At 36.6% G+C, this 17,543-nt stretch overlaps 1 protein-coding gene across 2 annotated transcripts in view; it reads left to right on the plus strand.

The window, feature by feature from the left end:
• LOC309660534 (uncharacterized protein) overlaps positions 1-14,412 on the plus strand; it is a 248,223-nt gene extending 233,811 nt beyond the window's left edge. The window contains exons 5-7 of one of the 2 annotated variants that reach the window (XM_082461346.1): positions 7,963-8,074; positions 13,080-13,113; positions 13,977-14,412. In XM_082461346.1, coding sequence (XP_082317472.1) covers positions 7,963-8,074; positions 13,080-13,113; position 13,977 — 147 coding nt within the window. In that variant the 3' untranslated portion in view covers positions 13,978-14,412. Of the gene's footprint in view, positions 1-7,962; positions 8,075-13,079 lie in introns of both variants that reach the window. The other variant, XM_082461345.1, reaches the window with a different exon arrangement.
• Positions 14,413-17,543: the final 3,131 nt, after the last annotated feature.

A 17,543-nucleotide genomic window follows, 5' to 3' on the forward strand; every position in this document is an offset into this window, starting at 1 on the left:
CAAAGCCAATGCCATTTCCTTAAGTTGTCATGGCAGTATGCCACTGCCAGTACCAAAATCTGTTTCATTTATTTATTTCTGTGAAACTAACTGCACCCAAATCTTAGCAGCTTAAAGCAACAATAATCCTTTGTTTTGCTTACAAACAGGCAATTGGGCAAAGCTTGGTGGGAATAGCAAGTAGGTGCTAGCAGACAGCTGAGAACTTAGTCAGGGCTATAAGACTTGGACCGATGTTCCTTTCTATGCAGATTTCTCCCCAGACTGCTTGGGCTTCCTCACGGCCTGGTGACTGAGTTTAAAGAATGAATGTATCGGGCTTCCCTGGTGGCGCAGTGGTTGAGAATCTGCCTGCCAATGCAGGGGACACGGGTTCGAGCCCTGGTCTGGGAAGATCCCACATGCCGCGGAGCAACTAGGCCCGTGAGCCACAACTGCTGAGCCTGCGCGTCTGGAGCCTGTGCTCCGCAACAAGAGAGGCCACGACAGTGAGAGGCCCGCGCACCGCGATGAAGAGTGGCCCCCGCTCGCCGCAACTAGAGAAAGCCCTCGCACAGAAACGAAGACCCAACGCAGCCATAAATAAATAAATAAATAAATAAAAATAAATGCTACCTATGCAATGCCTAAACTTATATAAAAAAAAATGAATGTATCAAATCAGGAAGAATAATGATTGCATTTTATGATCCAGTCTGAAAAAATCATACCCCATCACTTCCATTGTTTTCACTAGCTCACCATTGTTCAAGGGTAGGAAACATAAATCCAACCTCTTGAAAAGGGATGTGTCAAATTCACTTAAAAAAAAAAAAGCATGTGCAATGGGAGATATTGTTGCAGCCACATTTGGAAAATATGTCTGCACATTGCATAAAATTGTTTTATCTACCACAAATCGTATATTAGAATGATCAGTATGTTATAGATATAATTATAAAATAATAATTGTTGATGCCCTTCTGAGTAGAAAATAGTATTTTTCTGCAAATCTATTTATTTTGGCCAAGTTATGAGCCTACTTTTTCTGTGCGTTTTCCCCTTTCCACTAAAGAATATCAACTTTAATTTATGTCAAGAGTTTAGGTAGAAGAAACTTTAGTTTCCCCCTTATAAAATATGTTTTTACTTGATTTTTTTAAAACTTGTCTAAGAAGACCTAAAAGTGTTATCACAAATTTCTACTCTACAAGATGTTAAATTAGGAGAATGGTATTTGATACATGGTATCTGCAAGGGTTCCTTCTCTCTACTTAAAACTGCAAATGATTTTTATCAACCTTCCTTTAAAAAAAATAGGTATTTAAGCTTAGCATATTTCTTGGAATTTATCTCATTCTTTCTTTTTTATAAATTTTAAAACCCATAATTCAAACCTAATAAATTCCTGTTAAATAGCTGGGTTAAGCCAAAATTAGACTTAATTTCTTTAAATTGATTTCTCTCAGCATGGTACATTTAATTTAAAGAAAAAATTTAAACTGATTTTAATTAAAGATATTCCAACATGAAAATTTTAATGGCAATGTAGAATAGTAAAGCTACAAACCCCATAAGCCAAATACATATATATATATATTATGTGTGTTTATATATAGTATGTGTGTATGCATGTGTATATATATATGTAAACATTACATATATGTTTATATAAGTATATATTATATATTAGTTCTCTACATATATGTGTAAATATTAATATATATATAGCACACACACACACATACCCTGTGATACAATTATATGAAAGAGTGAAAGACATTTTCTTTCTGAGAGGAAAAAATAAGGCACTGATATAGGCTTAGCAGTTACAAAAGTATTGTTCATGTGTGTTGGCTTCTTAATGTCTTTTATAAGCCTATGTATAAAAAGTGTTTTCTTGAACTAAAAATAAAGAATGGAATTTTCTTCAAAATACAAGCTAGGTGAGAACCTAGCTTGTATTTTGCAGCACCAGCACTCAATTCAGGATTAAATTTTTTTTTTTTTTTTGTGCGAGGGCTTTCTCTAGTTGCGGCAAGCAGGGGCCACTCTTCAAAACGGTGCACGGGCCTCTCACCGTCGCGGCCTCTCTTGTTGCGGAGCGCAAGCTCCAGACGCGCAGGCTCAGTAGTTGTGGCTCACGGGCCCAGTTGCTCCGCGGCACGTGGGATCTTCCCAGACCAGGGCTCGAACCCGTGTCCCCTGCATTGGCAGGCAGATTCTCAACCACTGCGCCACCACGGAAGCCCCAGGATTAAATTTGATAGAAGCACAGAGATATTTTCAACTGAAAGCGTTTGATTCTTGAGGCTTGTTAAGCATGGAAGACCTTGCTGGTACATGGAAGAAGTTGAAAACTACAGCAAAATGTACACTAAGTAGTGAATGACAGGATACTTGTCTTTTATGTAATTCTGAGTTTTTCTATGGGAAGAATAGAATACAACTCATCTTGAGTACATGATCAAACTGTAGCTCATAAATTCTACTCTTTTCTCCCCAAAGCCAAATTCTCAAGTTTAACAGAAAATTCAGAGAAAAGACCACTTACCCAATCTCATACCTGTGTGGAAAAGAAAAAAATATATACTATTTAATTTTGATCTGTAGTTCTTCAAGGAGACTTTTGATGTCTTAATAGTCTCCCTTACTCTCAAGACCAACCAGCAGTAAAGATATTTCAAGATTTTCTTCTGCCACATGATTTTTCCAAAGATTCTGCTTTCTTTTAAAGCCAAGAGTCTTCTCACTTGAACTGAGCAGACGTGGAGAATTTCAAGAAGACAGCTCACATTTTCTCCAATCTTGCAACTGGTTCATGGGAGGAAACTTTCTGACAAGTAGGCTATTCTCTGCATCCATTCTTCACCTTCAAAGCATGAAGCAATAGCTGTGTTTCTCCTTTCTTGAAAGCTCCCCTACAATTCACCTGTTGGCTCAGATTCCCTGTTGAGAACTCATCCTCTGCTAAGCCGCCAGGTTTCTGGACAAAACAGAAAATTTATGTGGTCCTCGTCCAAAGTTTTCCCACAGATTTTAAACATTTTTGAGTGAGTGTAGTGGTCTTTTTAAACTAATGGTGATCATTTTTGTAGCAGTAACTAGAATGTTTTTCCTTTCATCTTCAAGAATTTTTGAGACCAGCCTATATCTGTGAAGAAAGCAGTTCATTGTGACAATGTCAGAAATGTTTTCTGTTACAAGAGAAGCAAACTTTTCATAGAGCCAACAACTGATGAGACACCACTAGTACAGGTGCCAACACAGTTCCTCCAAAACAAGCGTTTTCTGTTTCCAGATAGGAAGACAAAACATTAAGCCTTTTCTTTTCCAGGCAGCTCTTTGCGGAAGGTAAACATTTCTTGAATTTCACCATCACTTACAAATCATACAAATACTATGACATAGCATTTACTAGGGAAAACTGATGACTCATCAACCGGGATAGAAAAGCTCTCTTTGACATGTCATCAATATATCAGCTTCTGGAGTTGTCTGAGAGTGGAATTGTATAAGTTCATGTACAAAAATTGCTTGAGTATTTTACACACTCTAATGCAATATGCTGGGTTATTAGGTCCTTGCCATTTGTGCGCCTTTTTCTTTTCTGGACAGTAAGTTCTGCTACTAAATAATTAGCTTCTTAAGTCTTTTCCATGATTGTGAGTATTTAAACAGAAGTTCAACTCTATTTTGAGGTTCCAATAACTATTTAACATAATCAGCATCATTGCTTGTCAAACGACTGTGATTTTTAGTAAGTGACTTTCCAGTTTTGCTGGAGCCTTTGGTGTATTTGTAAGTTGTCTTCCACTGGTGGTGCACAATGGAATAGGCCAATTTGGACTATCAGTCCCATTGGTAAGTACCCTTCAGTGTGAAGACAGACTTTTTTTGTGTCCCTTGTTATACGGCTACCTGAAATAACTCAAAACATTGTAATTTTTCATCAGTAACATTACCTGAATTGTCAGTAGTCCCAGGTATAGAAGTCTCCTCTTTCATCTCACCCTTTTCTTTCAAAAGTTGTCACATTGGATCATCAGACAGGTCTGTAAAGCAATACAATTAATAAACAGAGGGCATAATAAATAGCTAAATGAGAAAATTGAAAAATACATAAATAGTCATAGTATAATTTATTTCTCACCTACATAATCCATACTTTGCAATGTTTACAATAGCAAAGCATACAGGGGGCAGCTGAGCCATGGTCAGTGAAAATGTCTTCTTTAGAATGGACACTTCCCTCTGATTTTCTATTATCCTAGTAAAGTCTGTTACTCCTTTAAGTTGCCAGCCTACCCAAGGAAGTAAATCAGGCTGCTGTCATCAGCTTCTGTCCTGTCCTTTTTAGCAATTGTCAATGGCGTCTCCTATCACAGCAAAAAATGAGAACTTAACCAAAGGAACTCCATCTTACCGCTCACTGCCAAACAGGACTGAAGGACCTCTAACAAAATTGCTAACGAGACAGCTGGATCACTGTTCATGACCACATGGAGGTGTGAAGACTGTGTAGAAAGTGAAGTTCAAACACATAAGGTTTTGTTTGTTTTTGTTTTGCTTTTTTAGTCATGTTCTCTCACTGAACTCCTAGCACTAAATCATGGAACCCCAGAATTCCACAGAATTCTGGTTGAGAAACATGTTCTAGAGCAAATTTAAATCCTGTTGTGAAGAGGCATTGACATGCTTTCTGGGTGTCTTGCTTATATTTGCGTATCTATCTGCTCTATATCTCTATATAAGTATATGCATACTTGTTAAATAATTATTTGGTGAGTGAGAATGAAATGGAAGATGCAGAGAAATAACAAAAGCCAATCTTTGCTCTTAATAAGACTAAAATCTAACTGAAGAAAAGATGAACATAGTCAGAAATATTAAAGAGCTAAATGTAGCAGTGAGAGAATGCCCTATGAAAGAAATACTTAGGAAGAACATTGCAGAAATTAAAACAAGGAAACAAGCAAGCAAACAAACAATATCAGACTTTACAAATATCCTAACACCAACAATTTGACAATGTTGAACTTTATCAGAGTCTTGTGCTCCTGGAAAATAGGGAAATATAAGAAATCTTCCCATCCTTTTGTGTTCTAGGAAATGGCTTACTCTAAGCAACCACGCTTGCCCATGTGATTTAGATAAGACAAGGCAGACAAGGACCCTCCAAATTCCTATTTTTAGTCACATAAATGATTAGCTGAACTATTGATTCTTATTGATCAATCTGGACAGAATGTCTACTTATGGGCAAACTTTAGTCAGGTTTCTCCCCTTCTCACAAGCCTTGGTCCTTGAATTATCTTTGAACTTAAGCAAGCTCTGGGATGCAAAACCACCCTTTTAATGGCCTTTCCTGAGAATCCACTGATCTCAGGAAAAGACCTTCCCTAATCATCTTTCTCTTGACTTCCCCTGCTCATCCCACTTCCCCACAGCCAATTCTTTCTAGCCTTGTTTGCTTCTCCTTCTCAAACAAAAGCCCTTTTGTAACTGAGCAGGACCCTATGGGCCTTCCCGGGACAGACCCTCCCCAATATCCTCGGCTGTAGCTCCTCTCTGAAGTGCCTACATAATAATATCTGATGCACATTTCCTGAGTTGTTTTACAGATGCTAAAACCATCACCAAATGGAAGAAATTAATTACTTGATGATCATGAGTACATAGCCCCCAGACCTACTGGTGCCTAAGGATTGATAATGTTAACCCCAGTGACACCACCCTGTTACCTCACCATCAACCAATCAGAGAACTAAGCATGAGCTGATCACACACCCTGTGACCCCCATTCCCTCACCTTCCATTTAAAAATTCCTTGCTGAAACACTTCTGGGTGTTCGGATTTTTTCAGCACTAGGTGTCCTAGACTACTTGCTTGGCACCCTGCAGTGAATACTGCACTTTCCTTCACCACAGCCTGCTGTCAGTAGAATTGGCTTTACTGTGCAGGCAAGTGGACCCAAGTTTGGATGTGTAATACTTTCTGTCTGATCTTTGAGACACTCGTACATCTTCTGGTTGCAACTTCCTATGGCAATGTCCTCTCCCTCATTGCAATAGCCCTCTTCCTTCTATTGCAAAAGTTTTTAAAATTTTTTTCAAAAAAAATCTATTCAAGTCTAAGTCCAGATTTTTTTCATTAATGGACAAATTCTACTAATTTAGCATACAAAAGGAACAATTGAAATCTAGAAAGATTTATGTGCAAAATATTCCTACTCAATATTTTATGTAATAGCAAAACAGTGAAACAACCTCACATTCTACAAAAAGATTGATCTAAAAAATTATGATAGATCTATGCAATTGGGAAAAAAATGAGAAAGACCTACATGTATTGATAAGGAAAATATCTCATATATTATTAAAGAAAAAGCATAACACACATAGGAATGAATTAGCTGTGTGGATATTCATACACATATTCTAACATACTGATGCTTTATATTATAGAGAAGGGGAAAAAAATCTTTTTCTTTTACCCATCTTAGGTTCTCCAGCTGAGGCTCTGTAAATTACACAGACAAAATGATCTCAGGTGGCCTCAGCCTGCAGCGGCTTGAAGCAGGTTCTTAGTTCCCCATCCAGAGATTGAAGCCAGGCCATGTCAGCGAGAGCACTGTATCCTCACCACTAGACCACGAGGGCCAGTGGCTAATGGCAAGACCCTGGCTTGTCTGCTTTGTAGAAATGAATTCCAACAGAGACGGAAAGTAGTGAAACAAGTAATGTGCTTATTAGGAGGAAAAAAAGTACCTGTGAATAGACACACATGGGCAGGCTCAGAGAGAGAGTCACAATTTGTGGTAGTTCGAATCTCTTATATGGGGTATTTCTGGCGGGTTTCCTCTGGCCAATCATCTTGCTTTGCCTGGCTCTGAGTCCATATTTGGTTTATCTCAGGGTCCCCCCACCCCATGCATGCACATCTCTTAGCCAAGATGGATTCCAGCGCAGAGGCCTGTGGGAAGGTTGACACCACCTATTATGGCCTTTTTGGTCCCCAAGGAGCCTTTCTGCACATCTATAGTCAGGACGTCTCCTTGACCTCAAGAAAGAGAAATATGTGGTCTGTTTATCTTTTATCTGGCCAGGGCTCATCTCCTCCTTGCTGCTGCTATTATCTTTATCTTGGAATATCTGTCCACAGGAGAGAGACTTGAGCTGCTCAGCCTGGGGCCCATTTACCTCCTGCCTCAAGAAGACTAATAAACAAGAGAAAAATACACAGAAGTTTATTAACATGTGTGTAGCTCATGTACATATGGGAGCATCCAGTGATGAATAACCAGAATAGGTGGTTAGAAATTGGACTTATATATTGTCTTAGGTTGAACTAAGGAAAAGGGGTTTGGGGACTTCTAGGTAGAAGAGGGAAGTTTTGCGAAGGTGACCAGGTAGAGTGTGGTAAGCAAGCGTTTTTTTAGTAAGGTTTGTTATGCAGATGTAAGTCAGTGCCTTCCCCACTGATAAGAGTTGTTCACAGTCCTCCCCTTCTTGGTACAAGAGGGAGGCACCTTTATAAATGGAAATTTCGTGCCCTGGTTTTAGAGGTTTTCTTGCATCTGCTGTTTCTCAACTGCCTTTAGCTCAAAATAATCCAAAAAGTCATACTTTGGGGTGGCATATTCTGGTGTAAATACTTGTATCTGTGATGACCAGTTCTAAAATAATAGCCAAATAAAGGTGTTATAATAATTGTTGCTTCTGGGAATAGGATTAAGGTTTGGGTACAAGAAAAATTTATTTTAATTCTATAATTTTGTAGTGATAGAATGCTTTAAGTATGCATGTATTATTCTACTTCTTTTTCAATAAAATAATAGTTAAAAATGAATGCACTATAATAGAACAATTCTTAATAATAAAAATAACAGTTCTGTCTGACTCCAAAACCCTTATTATTTTCATTATTCCACAGTGAGAACTGGAAATTGAAAACCTTAATCTTTCTCTCTGATCCCTCAGATCCTCCTGCTATTAAGAACAACTACAAAGATTGGAGAAGACTGCAATCCTAGAGAGTGGACTCCAGTCCCACACTTCTTTTTGGTCCATCTCAGAGTTTTCTGTATACCTAGTAGGTACCCAAGAGTAATTTGGTAATGCAATGAAAATAACAGTATGTGAAATATATATACAGAATTATAGAATGGTTCCATTTATATGGTTGAAATAATTTTATTTAAATAAATTATTATTATTTTTGCCCAACAAACAGAGTTATCTTGAAAATCAATTGCTTTGTTGATGGTAGGGCAGGAATAAAGATGCAGACATAGAGAATGGACTTGAGGACATGGGAGGGGGAAGCTGGGGTGAAGTGAGAGAGTGGCATCGACATATATACACTACCAAAGGTAAAATAGATAGCTAGTGGGAAGCAGCAGCATAGCACAGGGAGATCAGCTCGGTGTTTTGCAACCACCTAGAGGGGTGGGATAGGGAGGGTGGGAAGGAGGCTCAAGAAGGAGGGGATATGGAGATATATGTATGCATATGGTTGATTCACTTTGTTATATAACAGAAACTAACACAGCATTGTGAAGCAATTATACCCAAACAAAGATGTATAAAAAAAAAAGAAAAGAAATCACTCATTATTCTATTTGCTTGATAAAAAAATAAAATAAAATAAAATAAATATTTTTCTAATAGCCCCAATTACCTTAGCATTTGCAGTTCTATGGGCAAAATATAGTTTGATTTTTTTTTTTTTTTGACATTTACAGGCCAGCTAAGCTCCCTGGAGGGACATTGTCTCTTTCCAGAGATTTATGTGGTCTGAATGGTAGGGATGAAAAGCACTTTCTGTTCAATAGTGTAGTTAATACTCAGCCCCAGGATAAGAGAGCAGTGAAGCATTCCCTACACTGAGGTACAGTGGTTCAGTAGCAATCAGCAACTCTGTTACTTTATGTGAGGAAATTTGCATCAAAATGCTTAGTCCACAGGGAGCTCAACATTCACTCACTTCTCACTGCCCAAGGAAAATAGCTATTATGGTCATTTCCCAGTCTTTCAAGGCAGAACAAAAAGAAAAGCAAAGAAAAGAAAAAGAAACACTATTGTAACAAGAATGGCTAGAGGAACAGAGCTGTCTTAATAGGAATATAATTCTGCCTTAAAATGTACCTTACTTGAAACATATTAATATCTACCGATGATTATGAATTATTATTTTTCTCATAGGTGCCATATTTATGGTAATGTTAAATAAGAGTGAGGAGGGCAAATCTATGTTTTTTTTGTTTTGTATTCCATCAAGTATCTTATTTGGGGTCTTATTTGTTTTCATTTATTCAATAAAGAGAATTTGAAAACTTTCAGGATTTGTTCCAAGAAATGAATGAATAAATGAAAAGGAGGGAAGGAGGGATTAGTTAAGATGATTTGGACTTTTCTTGCAAAAACATTTAGGTTAATGTTGAAAACTGTACTGTTCTATTTATGTTTAGACATCATAGAGGTAACATTTTCTTTGCTGCAATGCAATTTCCTCTTTCAAACAATCAACAAGAATTAAAACAAGAAGACAAAATAACATATTTGGACTAGAAACAGCTCCAATACAGCGTCCTACCCCATGTAACGGGTTATTCATAACAATGAAAACAGAATCAAGTGAAATAAGGTTGCCTGTAGGGGACGCTGCAGTTATTCAGTAACAGGCCTTGTTCCCGAGTAGGTGGCATGTCCAGAAGACCCAAACCAGTATGTTGACTTATGCTGCTGAGTGCAAGGGGGGTAGAGATGAACAAGGAAACTTTCAGACATGTCAATTATAAAAGAATATGACTTTCTTTTTGCAAGATAGAGGAGAAAATGGGGAATTCTGCAAAAAAAGAAAGGAATTCTGCAAGTGATTTAGGACAGCCGAAGAGTCTCCCTGGTTTGTAAACCTGGAGAGACTTCTTGTTAGTTGGGCATCACTTCAGTCAGCCTGGAGGGAGGCATGAAAAAGCAGAGGATGCATGAGAATGGTTTTGGTCATAGACCAGACCCAAGTTCTCTGCTGATTAGTCTCTGCCTCACTCCCTTCTCCTCTGATTTCTTTCAGTCCCATGTTGGACAATTCAAATACCTACTGGAAACAAGAATGAGAGCTAAATCAAGATGGAGGAAGGAAAGAGATGTAAGGCTATGTACTGTAGAAAGAAACATCACAAAAGTCTAAGCCACAAAGAAATTTTAAAATATGACAGTAATCAATTATGTTATAGAATTTAGAGAAAAACTATTCTATCTAAAAAAATATCTCAGCTAAAAGAGTAGTGGACTCATTTAAGGAATAGTAAAACAACAGATGGGGTGATATAATTTAGTTGTGCCAGGGATAATATAGAAGGGAAAAAGTAAACTATTATGGAGTTATAGTTAGAGCAAAAGACATGATCGACACAGCCAAAACAAAATCAGGCAGTAATATCGATGTCCAGATATTCTGAACCCTCTTACTATAGATCATTTATAACATTATATATTTAAATTAAAACATCATATATTTTAAAATAATAGCTAAAATATTTCAAATGCATAACTGAGTTTGACAAACAGAAAACTAAATTTTCATACCTGAAAAAAAAAAAATTAAGCAAGGCAATGACCCCAGGTAGTAAGTGTTTCATACGCTTTTCAGGAGTTCTAAATCCAAATTCTTCTTTCTACCTGCTTTTTCCCCATAGCTCTTAAAAAAATACCCAACATCTGCTGCACTAAAATTTTAAACTTACCTAGAAATTCTCTTTAGCTCCTCTTGTCTTTTTCCTCCAAATTTCACAAAATAGTTTTCTATATTTCTACCTCTCTCTCCATCTTCAAAATCCAAGTTCAATCTGATAACTTATTTTACTGGATCACTGAAATTGTCTGTTATCAAGTCTCCTTGTATTTATTGTTACTCCAATGCATTTACCACACTGAATGCTATAAAAAAAAAAAAAACATTTTGAGCATGTGGTCATGTTATTTCTGTTTCTCATTGTCTCGAAGTCTCAAACTCTTAACATGGCTTATGCAGCCCCTATTTATCTTCATATCCACAGTTTACACCATTATCCCACTCATTTCTTACCTTTTAGTTCTTCCAAAACTGTGATGCTTCCCAACTCAAACCTTTGGCACATGCTGTTCTCTTTGGATTCTCCTCTCCTCCCTCTATACATGATTAATTCCTGATCTTTACTAAGAGGTCAGCTCACTTGTCATTTTCCTCCAAGTACCCTGCTCTGATAACCCCTGACTAAGACATGGTCTTTTATCCGTTCTTTTGGATTGGTCCCTTTTTCCTTGATCGTGCTTATTACAACTGCTATTAAAAATTAACTCAATATTTATTATTAAAACCCTCTTCCACACCAAAATTAAGTTTAGAAACCTTGAGGTAGTTGTTCCCCCTAGTTTCTCTACATGATGTCTTATAATGAGTAGACCCAGAAGAAATATTTTTGAATAAATGAATAATACCATTTACTTGCTGTATCCCGCCTCTTCTTCATCTTCAGTGTTCAATACAGTTCAAAGTTCTGTTTCTTCCTAACCATCTTCTGAAACTGCTCTCACTTAAGTCACCTGTTATCTACTTGTGTCTGAATATATGAGACTTTGTAACTCTGGTGTAACTGAACCACTCTGATGTATGTTTTGGTGGCCACACTTCTCTTGAAAACCAAATGTGAAGGCATCATATACAAGGGAAAATAGCCAAATGGGAAACAAGGTACCAATAATAATTGGGCAAAAAATAATCTCCACAATCCAGATCTCACTGATATTTGAAAACATGACTTAGACCTAAAGACCTAAACAAGTCCTCCTAAATCTAGAATGTTTCAATCTGCAAAAGAAACCAGGGGATAAATTTGATCCACCTAGTGTCCATGTAGAGTTATAAAAATGGAAATAAGAAAACAAAGAGTTAGGCAGCTTTTTAACACCTCCCAATGATCCATGCCCTTGTATATAATCCCTTTCTTTGGGGGTAGGCTGGACCTAGTAAGTAGCTTCCATCAAATGGAATGCAGATAGGATACAGCAAAAATGATGGTATAACATTTCCAAGATTAAGTTACAAGAGACTGTGGCTTCCTTCTTGCTGGAGCTCTCTTACCCTCTCTTTTGCTCACTTTGATGACGCCAGCTGCCATGTTGTGAACTGCACTACAGAGAGGTCCACATGGCAAGGAACTAAGGGTGAGTTTCGTCCAACAGCCAGTGATATACTGAGGCTCTCAGTTCAACAGCCCATAAGGAACTGAATCCTGCCAACAACAACTGAATGAGCTTGGAAGCAGATCCTGCCTCAAGCAAATCTTGGGTAGACTGCAGCTACAGCTGACATCTGGATCAGAGACTTGTGAGAGACTCTGAGCTAAGCAAAGACCAAGTTCCTGATCCACAGAAACTGTAGGATGGGTTGTTTTAAGGGACTAAATTTGGCAATTTGGTACATAGCAATAGGTGCTAATACACAGGCTATCTCTCAGAGGCAGACCTTGCTATTTAAAACATGCAAACCAGGAATGGAAAAAGTGGGCATCACTCATGCATGCTGACCTTTAAGGTCCAGGAGCCTATCTTCCTTATAACCAATCCTCTTATATATTCAGCCCACTGAATACTCAACTATAAACAATCAGGTGAGTGACCTCCATGTTGTCCGACATAATTCACAGAGATTTTACAATAGACCTACTAAGACAACAAATGCCCCAAACTTAAATTAAAACCATCTTTAACTATTGAACTCCCAGAGAGACATCAAAATCCCCAAATCAAGTCACATCCCGTTATAGAACTCAATGACAAATAAATTAATATATAACATTTTCTTCTCCAAAATTTTATATTTTGCTCAGTTTAAGCCAAAATTAGCAGTAGCCTGATGACTGAGTACAAGTATGGCTCTTTATTCAGCACTGAAACCCAAGGCAAATTTTACTGAATTATGTATAGAATTCCTTCAGCATCTCCAAATTAAATCTGTCTTGATCTGTCTCTGTGTATCTGTATTAGGTTTCTAGGGCTGCCCTAACAAAATACCACAAACTGTGTGTCTTAAATAACAGAAAATTATTTTCTTACAGTTCTGGAGGCTCAAAGTCCAAGATCAAGGTGTTGGTCAGTTTGGTTTCTTCGTGGCCTCTCTCCTTGGTTTGTAGATGGCTACCTTTTCCCTGTTTTCACATGGTCTTCCCTAAATGTGTGCCTGTGTCCTAATCTCCTCTTCTTATAAGAACATCAATCATATGGGATTAGGGCCCACCCATATGGCCTCATTTTGCCTTAATTACCCCTTAAAAGGTCCTATCTCCAAATACAGTCATATTCTGAGGTACTGAGGGTTGGGAATATATTATATGAATTTTGATGGGACATAATTCAGTCTATCAGTGTAATAGTACCCAACCTTTCCACACTTCCAATTGGACAATAGTACACAAGAACATATCACAACAACAGCTCTTATCACTATATCTATAATACATAAAACTAAACACAACCACTGCAGCCATCACGTTTTCCAAGAAAAGGATTTCTGTTATTTCCATGATTTTTTTATTTCCATGGGCCATAGAAGAGATTTAAGAATACATAAAGAGGATCTAAACTAGACAGAGGAAATAAAAATAAAAATAAAATTCTAGCTTGGTTTGAATCTCACTAAGATGTCAATCTTTTGTTGCTAATCTTCTTTTCCACTAACTATGAATTTAATCTCTATCAGGAGAAATTCCTACCAAGACATTAATTTTGTCTGCTATTTTCCACAATCTTGCAAAAAATCAAAAGTTTGCTAGCCCTATGCTTTTTCTTCGACCCTCCCTGATCTCATTCCCTTAGTGCCCTAAGATGAAATGATAACTGTTGCAACATGCTTTATTCAATTCTTATCTTCCCGGGCTACTAAAATTCTTAAGGCTTGGTTTTATTTTACTAAGCCACTGAAAACATCCATATTTCTTCTCATGCCTCCATTCCAGAAACAGCAAGATCTGACTTGCCCTGAAGAAGCACAACAGACTTCATACCAGGTGTGAAAACAAAATCTGAAGAGGTCAATTTTGTTTTTTTGATTCTGGGAAATCCTCTTTTCAAGAGACCTTCCACAGAAAGCTTTCCCTTTCCACATTTAAATGTGAATTTATAGAGAATCAAAACCACCTCTGCAATCAAAGTTTCCTGAAGAAGGTCTCCTTTCTCTATAAATAAACCTTTAGCTTCAACTAAGATCAGGTGCTTGCTGAGTATGAGATCTTGAACCTAAAGCATGCTCTCTTGATTGCAGTTGTTGATCCCAGCCATACCTGTTCAAACTAGCTGCCCAAATCATGAGATTCAACCTCCCCATGTGGAATTTTGCCCTGCAACATAAGTTCCTCCTCCCTTCCCCATGAAATAAACATACCAGTTTCTGTAGATTTGACTCTGAACTAGTTTACTTGCACCATTACAGTAACAAGGTGGCAGAGAGCAGAAACAGAGAAAACGGGTAAGTTGCTTAGGCCTTCTAGAACACAAGGTATGACCCTCAGAGATTTTAAACTTTAAGGAATACCAGCTCAACACAAAAGGATAGGAGAAGCTAAGTAATGATTATTTTTATAGGCCCCTGAAAGGGTAGTGTTTTGTCTACTAAATCTAATTTTTAAAATATGGACTTAACATTATAATTTATCACAGGATATTGAATATAGTTCTCTGTGCTATACACTTTGCTCTACAGCTGAAATTAACACAACATTGCCAATCAACTATACTTCAATAAAATAAATTTTTAAAATAAAAATAAAATAAAATAATAAAACAGAGAAAATATTGCATTTTGTTTGTCTATTTTTATTTAGCTTTTCAACTATTTTATTTTTATTGTAATTTACTAAAGCATCAATCTATGACAAATTGGAAATACAAAGGACTGGTCTTTTACCACAGATAGCACTGCTCTATACTCTAATGCAGCCATGCTCCCAAGCACTGGACATGAATGTCCTTTCAGCTTACAAGAACACTTCAGGGAATATGTTATCTTTAGCAAACCTTTAAGAGCAGAGGTTAAGAAATATTTATTCCCTCTAGTGATTTGCTACTCTCTGCTGTATGAATCTACTTCTATGTTTTCTGAAGCAATTAACCAACTCACTGTCTTCTCTGTTTAACTTTTTTCTCTCTCTTGGCTTTAGCTTCCTCGGTTCACTTATGGACCATTATACTCATGGTCATCTTTCCTGAATTCTTTATCATCTGCATTCTTGACAGCTGACCTATATCATATTGCCCAGTTTGAGTCTAAGATAGAGTCTCTAACTGGCCTTGATAAAACGCATGTTTCTCTGGTGTGGAAATTTTACAATGGGCCACGTTACAATGTGAAGATTAGCTGTGGTAATAGCTATTCTTGAGGCCAGTATTAGCAACTATGGTCAAGTGGTGCTACAGAGTACAGAGCAAGCCTACTACCGTGTAAGGAATAAACCAGACGAGGCAATGGCAAGCATTCTGACTGAGTTACTCAATAATATTAACTGTGAGAAAACAATTTTAGATAAAAAAGAAACTCGTGTACACAGATATTGCAATCTTCTTCAATACTGCTCCGAATGAATTATTTCTGAATAATAATTTTTAAAAATTAACAAAAGAACTCACATTTCTAGAAATGTACACCTGAGACAATTTCTAGGTAAAATACAAGTTAAAATGCTAAGTATGATTTTTTGAAATTATTTAAAGCTGATAAGAAAGCATGATTTTGCAGAGCCAAGCAGGACAGAAGCTAGAAGCTGCACTAATTCCCTGTGGCCCAGGGCTTTGAATTTCATCCATCACAAGAAGGGCAGGCAGGCAGCAGGCAAGGAGTAGACCCTGGACAGTGTGAAGTTTGGTTAGTGATTCTCAAATAAGGCAGTTCCCAAGGTGATGGCTGCAGTCGAGTGAACTAGAAAATAAAATGCCTCCAAAACATGAGCACAAGACAGACAGCCGGACAGACAGACAGGGACATAGAGAGAGTAAAACTTAGTATAAATTTCTTAAGTGACAAATATGCAAATTATAAAGAAATTTAACTACATTCAAATTAAGAGTTTTTGCTGAACAAAAGAATATTATAAAGAAGTAAAAAGATAAGCTATAAAAGAGAGACGTTCACAACACCTAGAACAGGCAAAGGGTGACTATTCAAAATATTTTTAAAATTTGTGAGTTCAATAACAATATAGTAATAATAGCCCAATAGTAATTTTTTTTTTAAATTAAGATATTTCACAGAAGTAGTAAGCAGGGGAAAATAAATTAAAATCATGAGATAAAAATTCTGTACTCATTAGATACCAAGAATTAAACTGTCATGGAAAAGTTCTTGATACGGATGTGGAACAACTAAAATATTTACAAACTGCTGCTTACACTTATTTATATAACCACCATGGAAATCAATTTTGCATTATTTAGTAAATCTAAAGATGTGAATACCATATGGCCCAGAAATTCCATCCCTGGTGGTTTGCCCTGGAGAAAATTGCAAGGATGTTCACAGCAGCACCATTTAGGACTAACACTTCAAGTACCCCAAACTTCCATTGACAGAAAAATAGGTAAGTAGAATGTGGTAGAGTTCATAATGGGGTACTATACAGCAATGCATCTTAGATTAGGACCTCATCCTTTAATAACAATCAAAAATGCAATATTGACCAAAAAGAGAAACATATTAGATGGTAATACTTAAAGTACTAGTCTACTTCTGTAAGGTTTATAAAGTAGGCAAATAAGTAGTATAGTGTTAAGGATACACTGATATATGTAAAACTATTTAAAAAAAAAAAACAAGATAATGATAAACACAAAATTCAGGAGCTGTAGGAGGAAGGAATGCAGACAGAATGGAGAGAGGCAAACAGAGCCTTCATAGATATATCATGTTCTATTTTTTTAGCTGGGTGGTAAATATAAGGATGTTCTTTTATTATTATTTTTAAACCATAAACACATACTATGTATATTTTTGTATCTTTGATATAGTTTATAACAACTTAAAACTATAAAAGATGTACATCTTTAGTTTTAAATAACTAATACATATATATGATAATTTATTTGTAATGTAAACATAAACTCAAAGTCTGCCTTGAAGCAAAGTTCTTGCCTTATCTGTGAAAACAGTATCAAAGAAATAACTTGTTCAACTATATTTTATAATTAGACAAAGTCTCTGCATTGGATTATAGTGAAAATGTTTAAAGAATTTTAGAATTAAACAAATGAAACCATTCACCTTTGCAAACAAATATACATAGCTGTTTTTCAGAATTTACTAATTTTCTGTTTTGATAATATCTATGTTTGTAACAATTCCATACTTTGCCAATTTTCAGACTGCTTTTGTTAATCATCTTTCCATGTATTTGAATATTCCAATAGATGAGAAAAGAAAAGAAGCAGTCAGTATTAAATCGAGAGAATGAAAAGTAGATAAACAAATACAAGCTCATTTGAATAAGAAAAATAATTTAAAACGTATTCTAGAAGACGAAATTTGTTATAAAATA

The sequence above is a fragment of the Balaenoptera physalus genome (genome assembly GCF_965194825.1).
Source record: "Balaenoptera physalus genome assembly, chromosome: 4".
Classification (NCBI taxonomy): domain Eukaryota; kingdom Metazoa; phylum Chordata; class Mammalia; order Artiodactyla; family Balaenopteridae; genus Balaenoptera; species Balaenoptera physalus.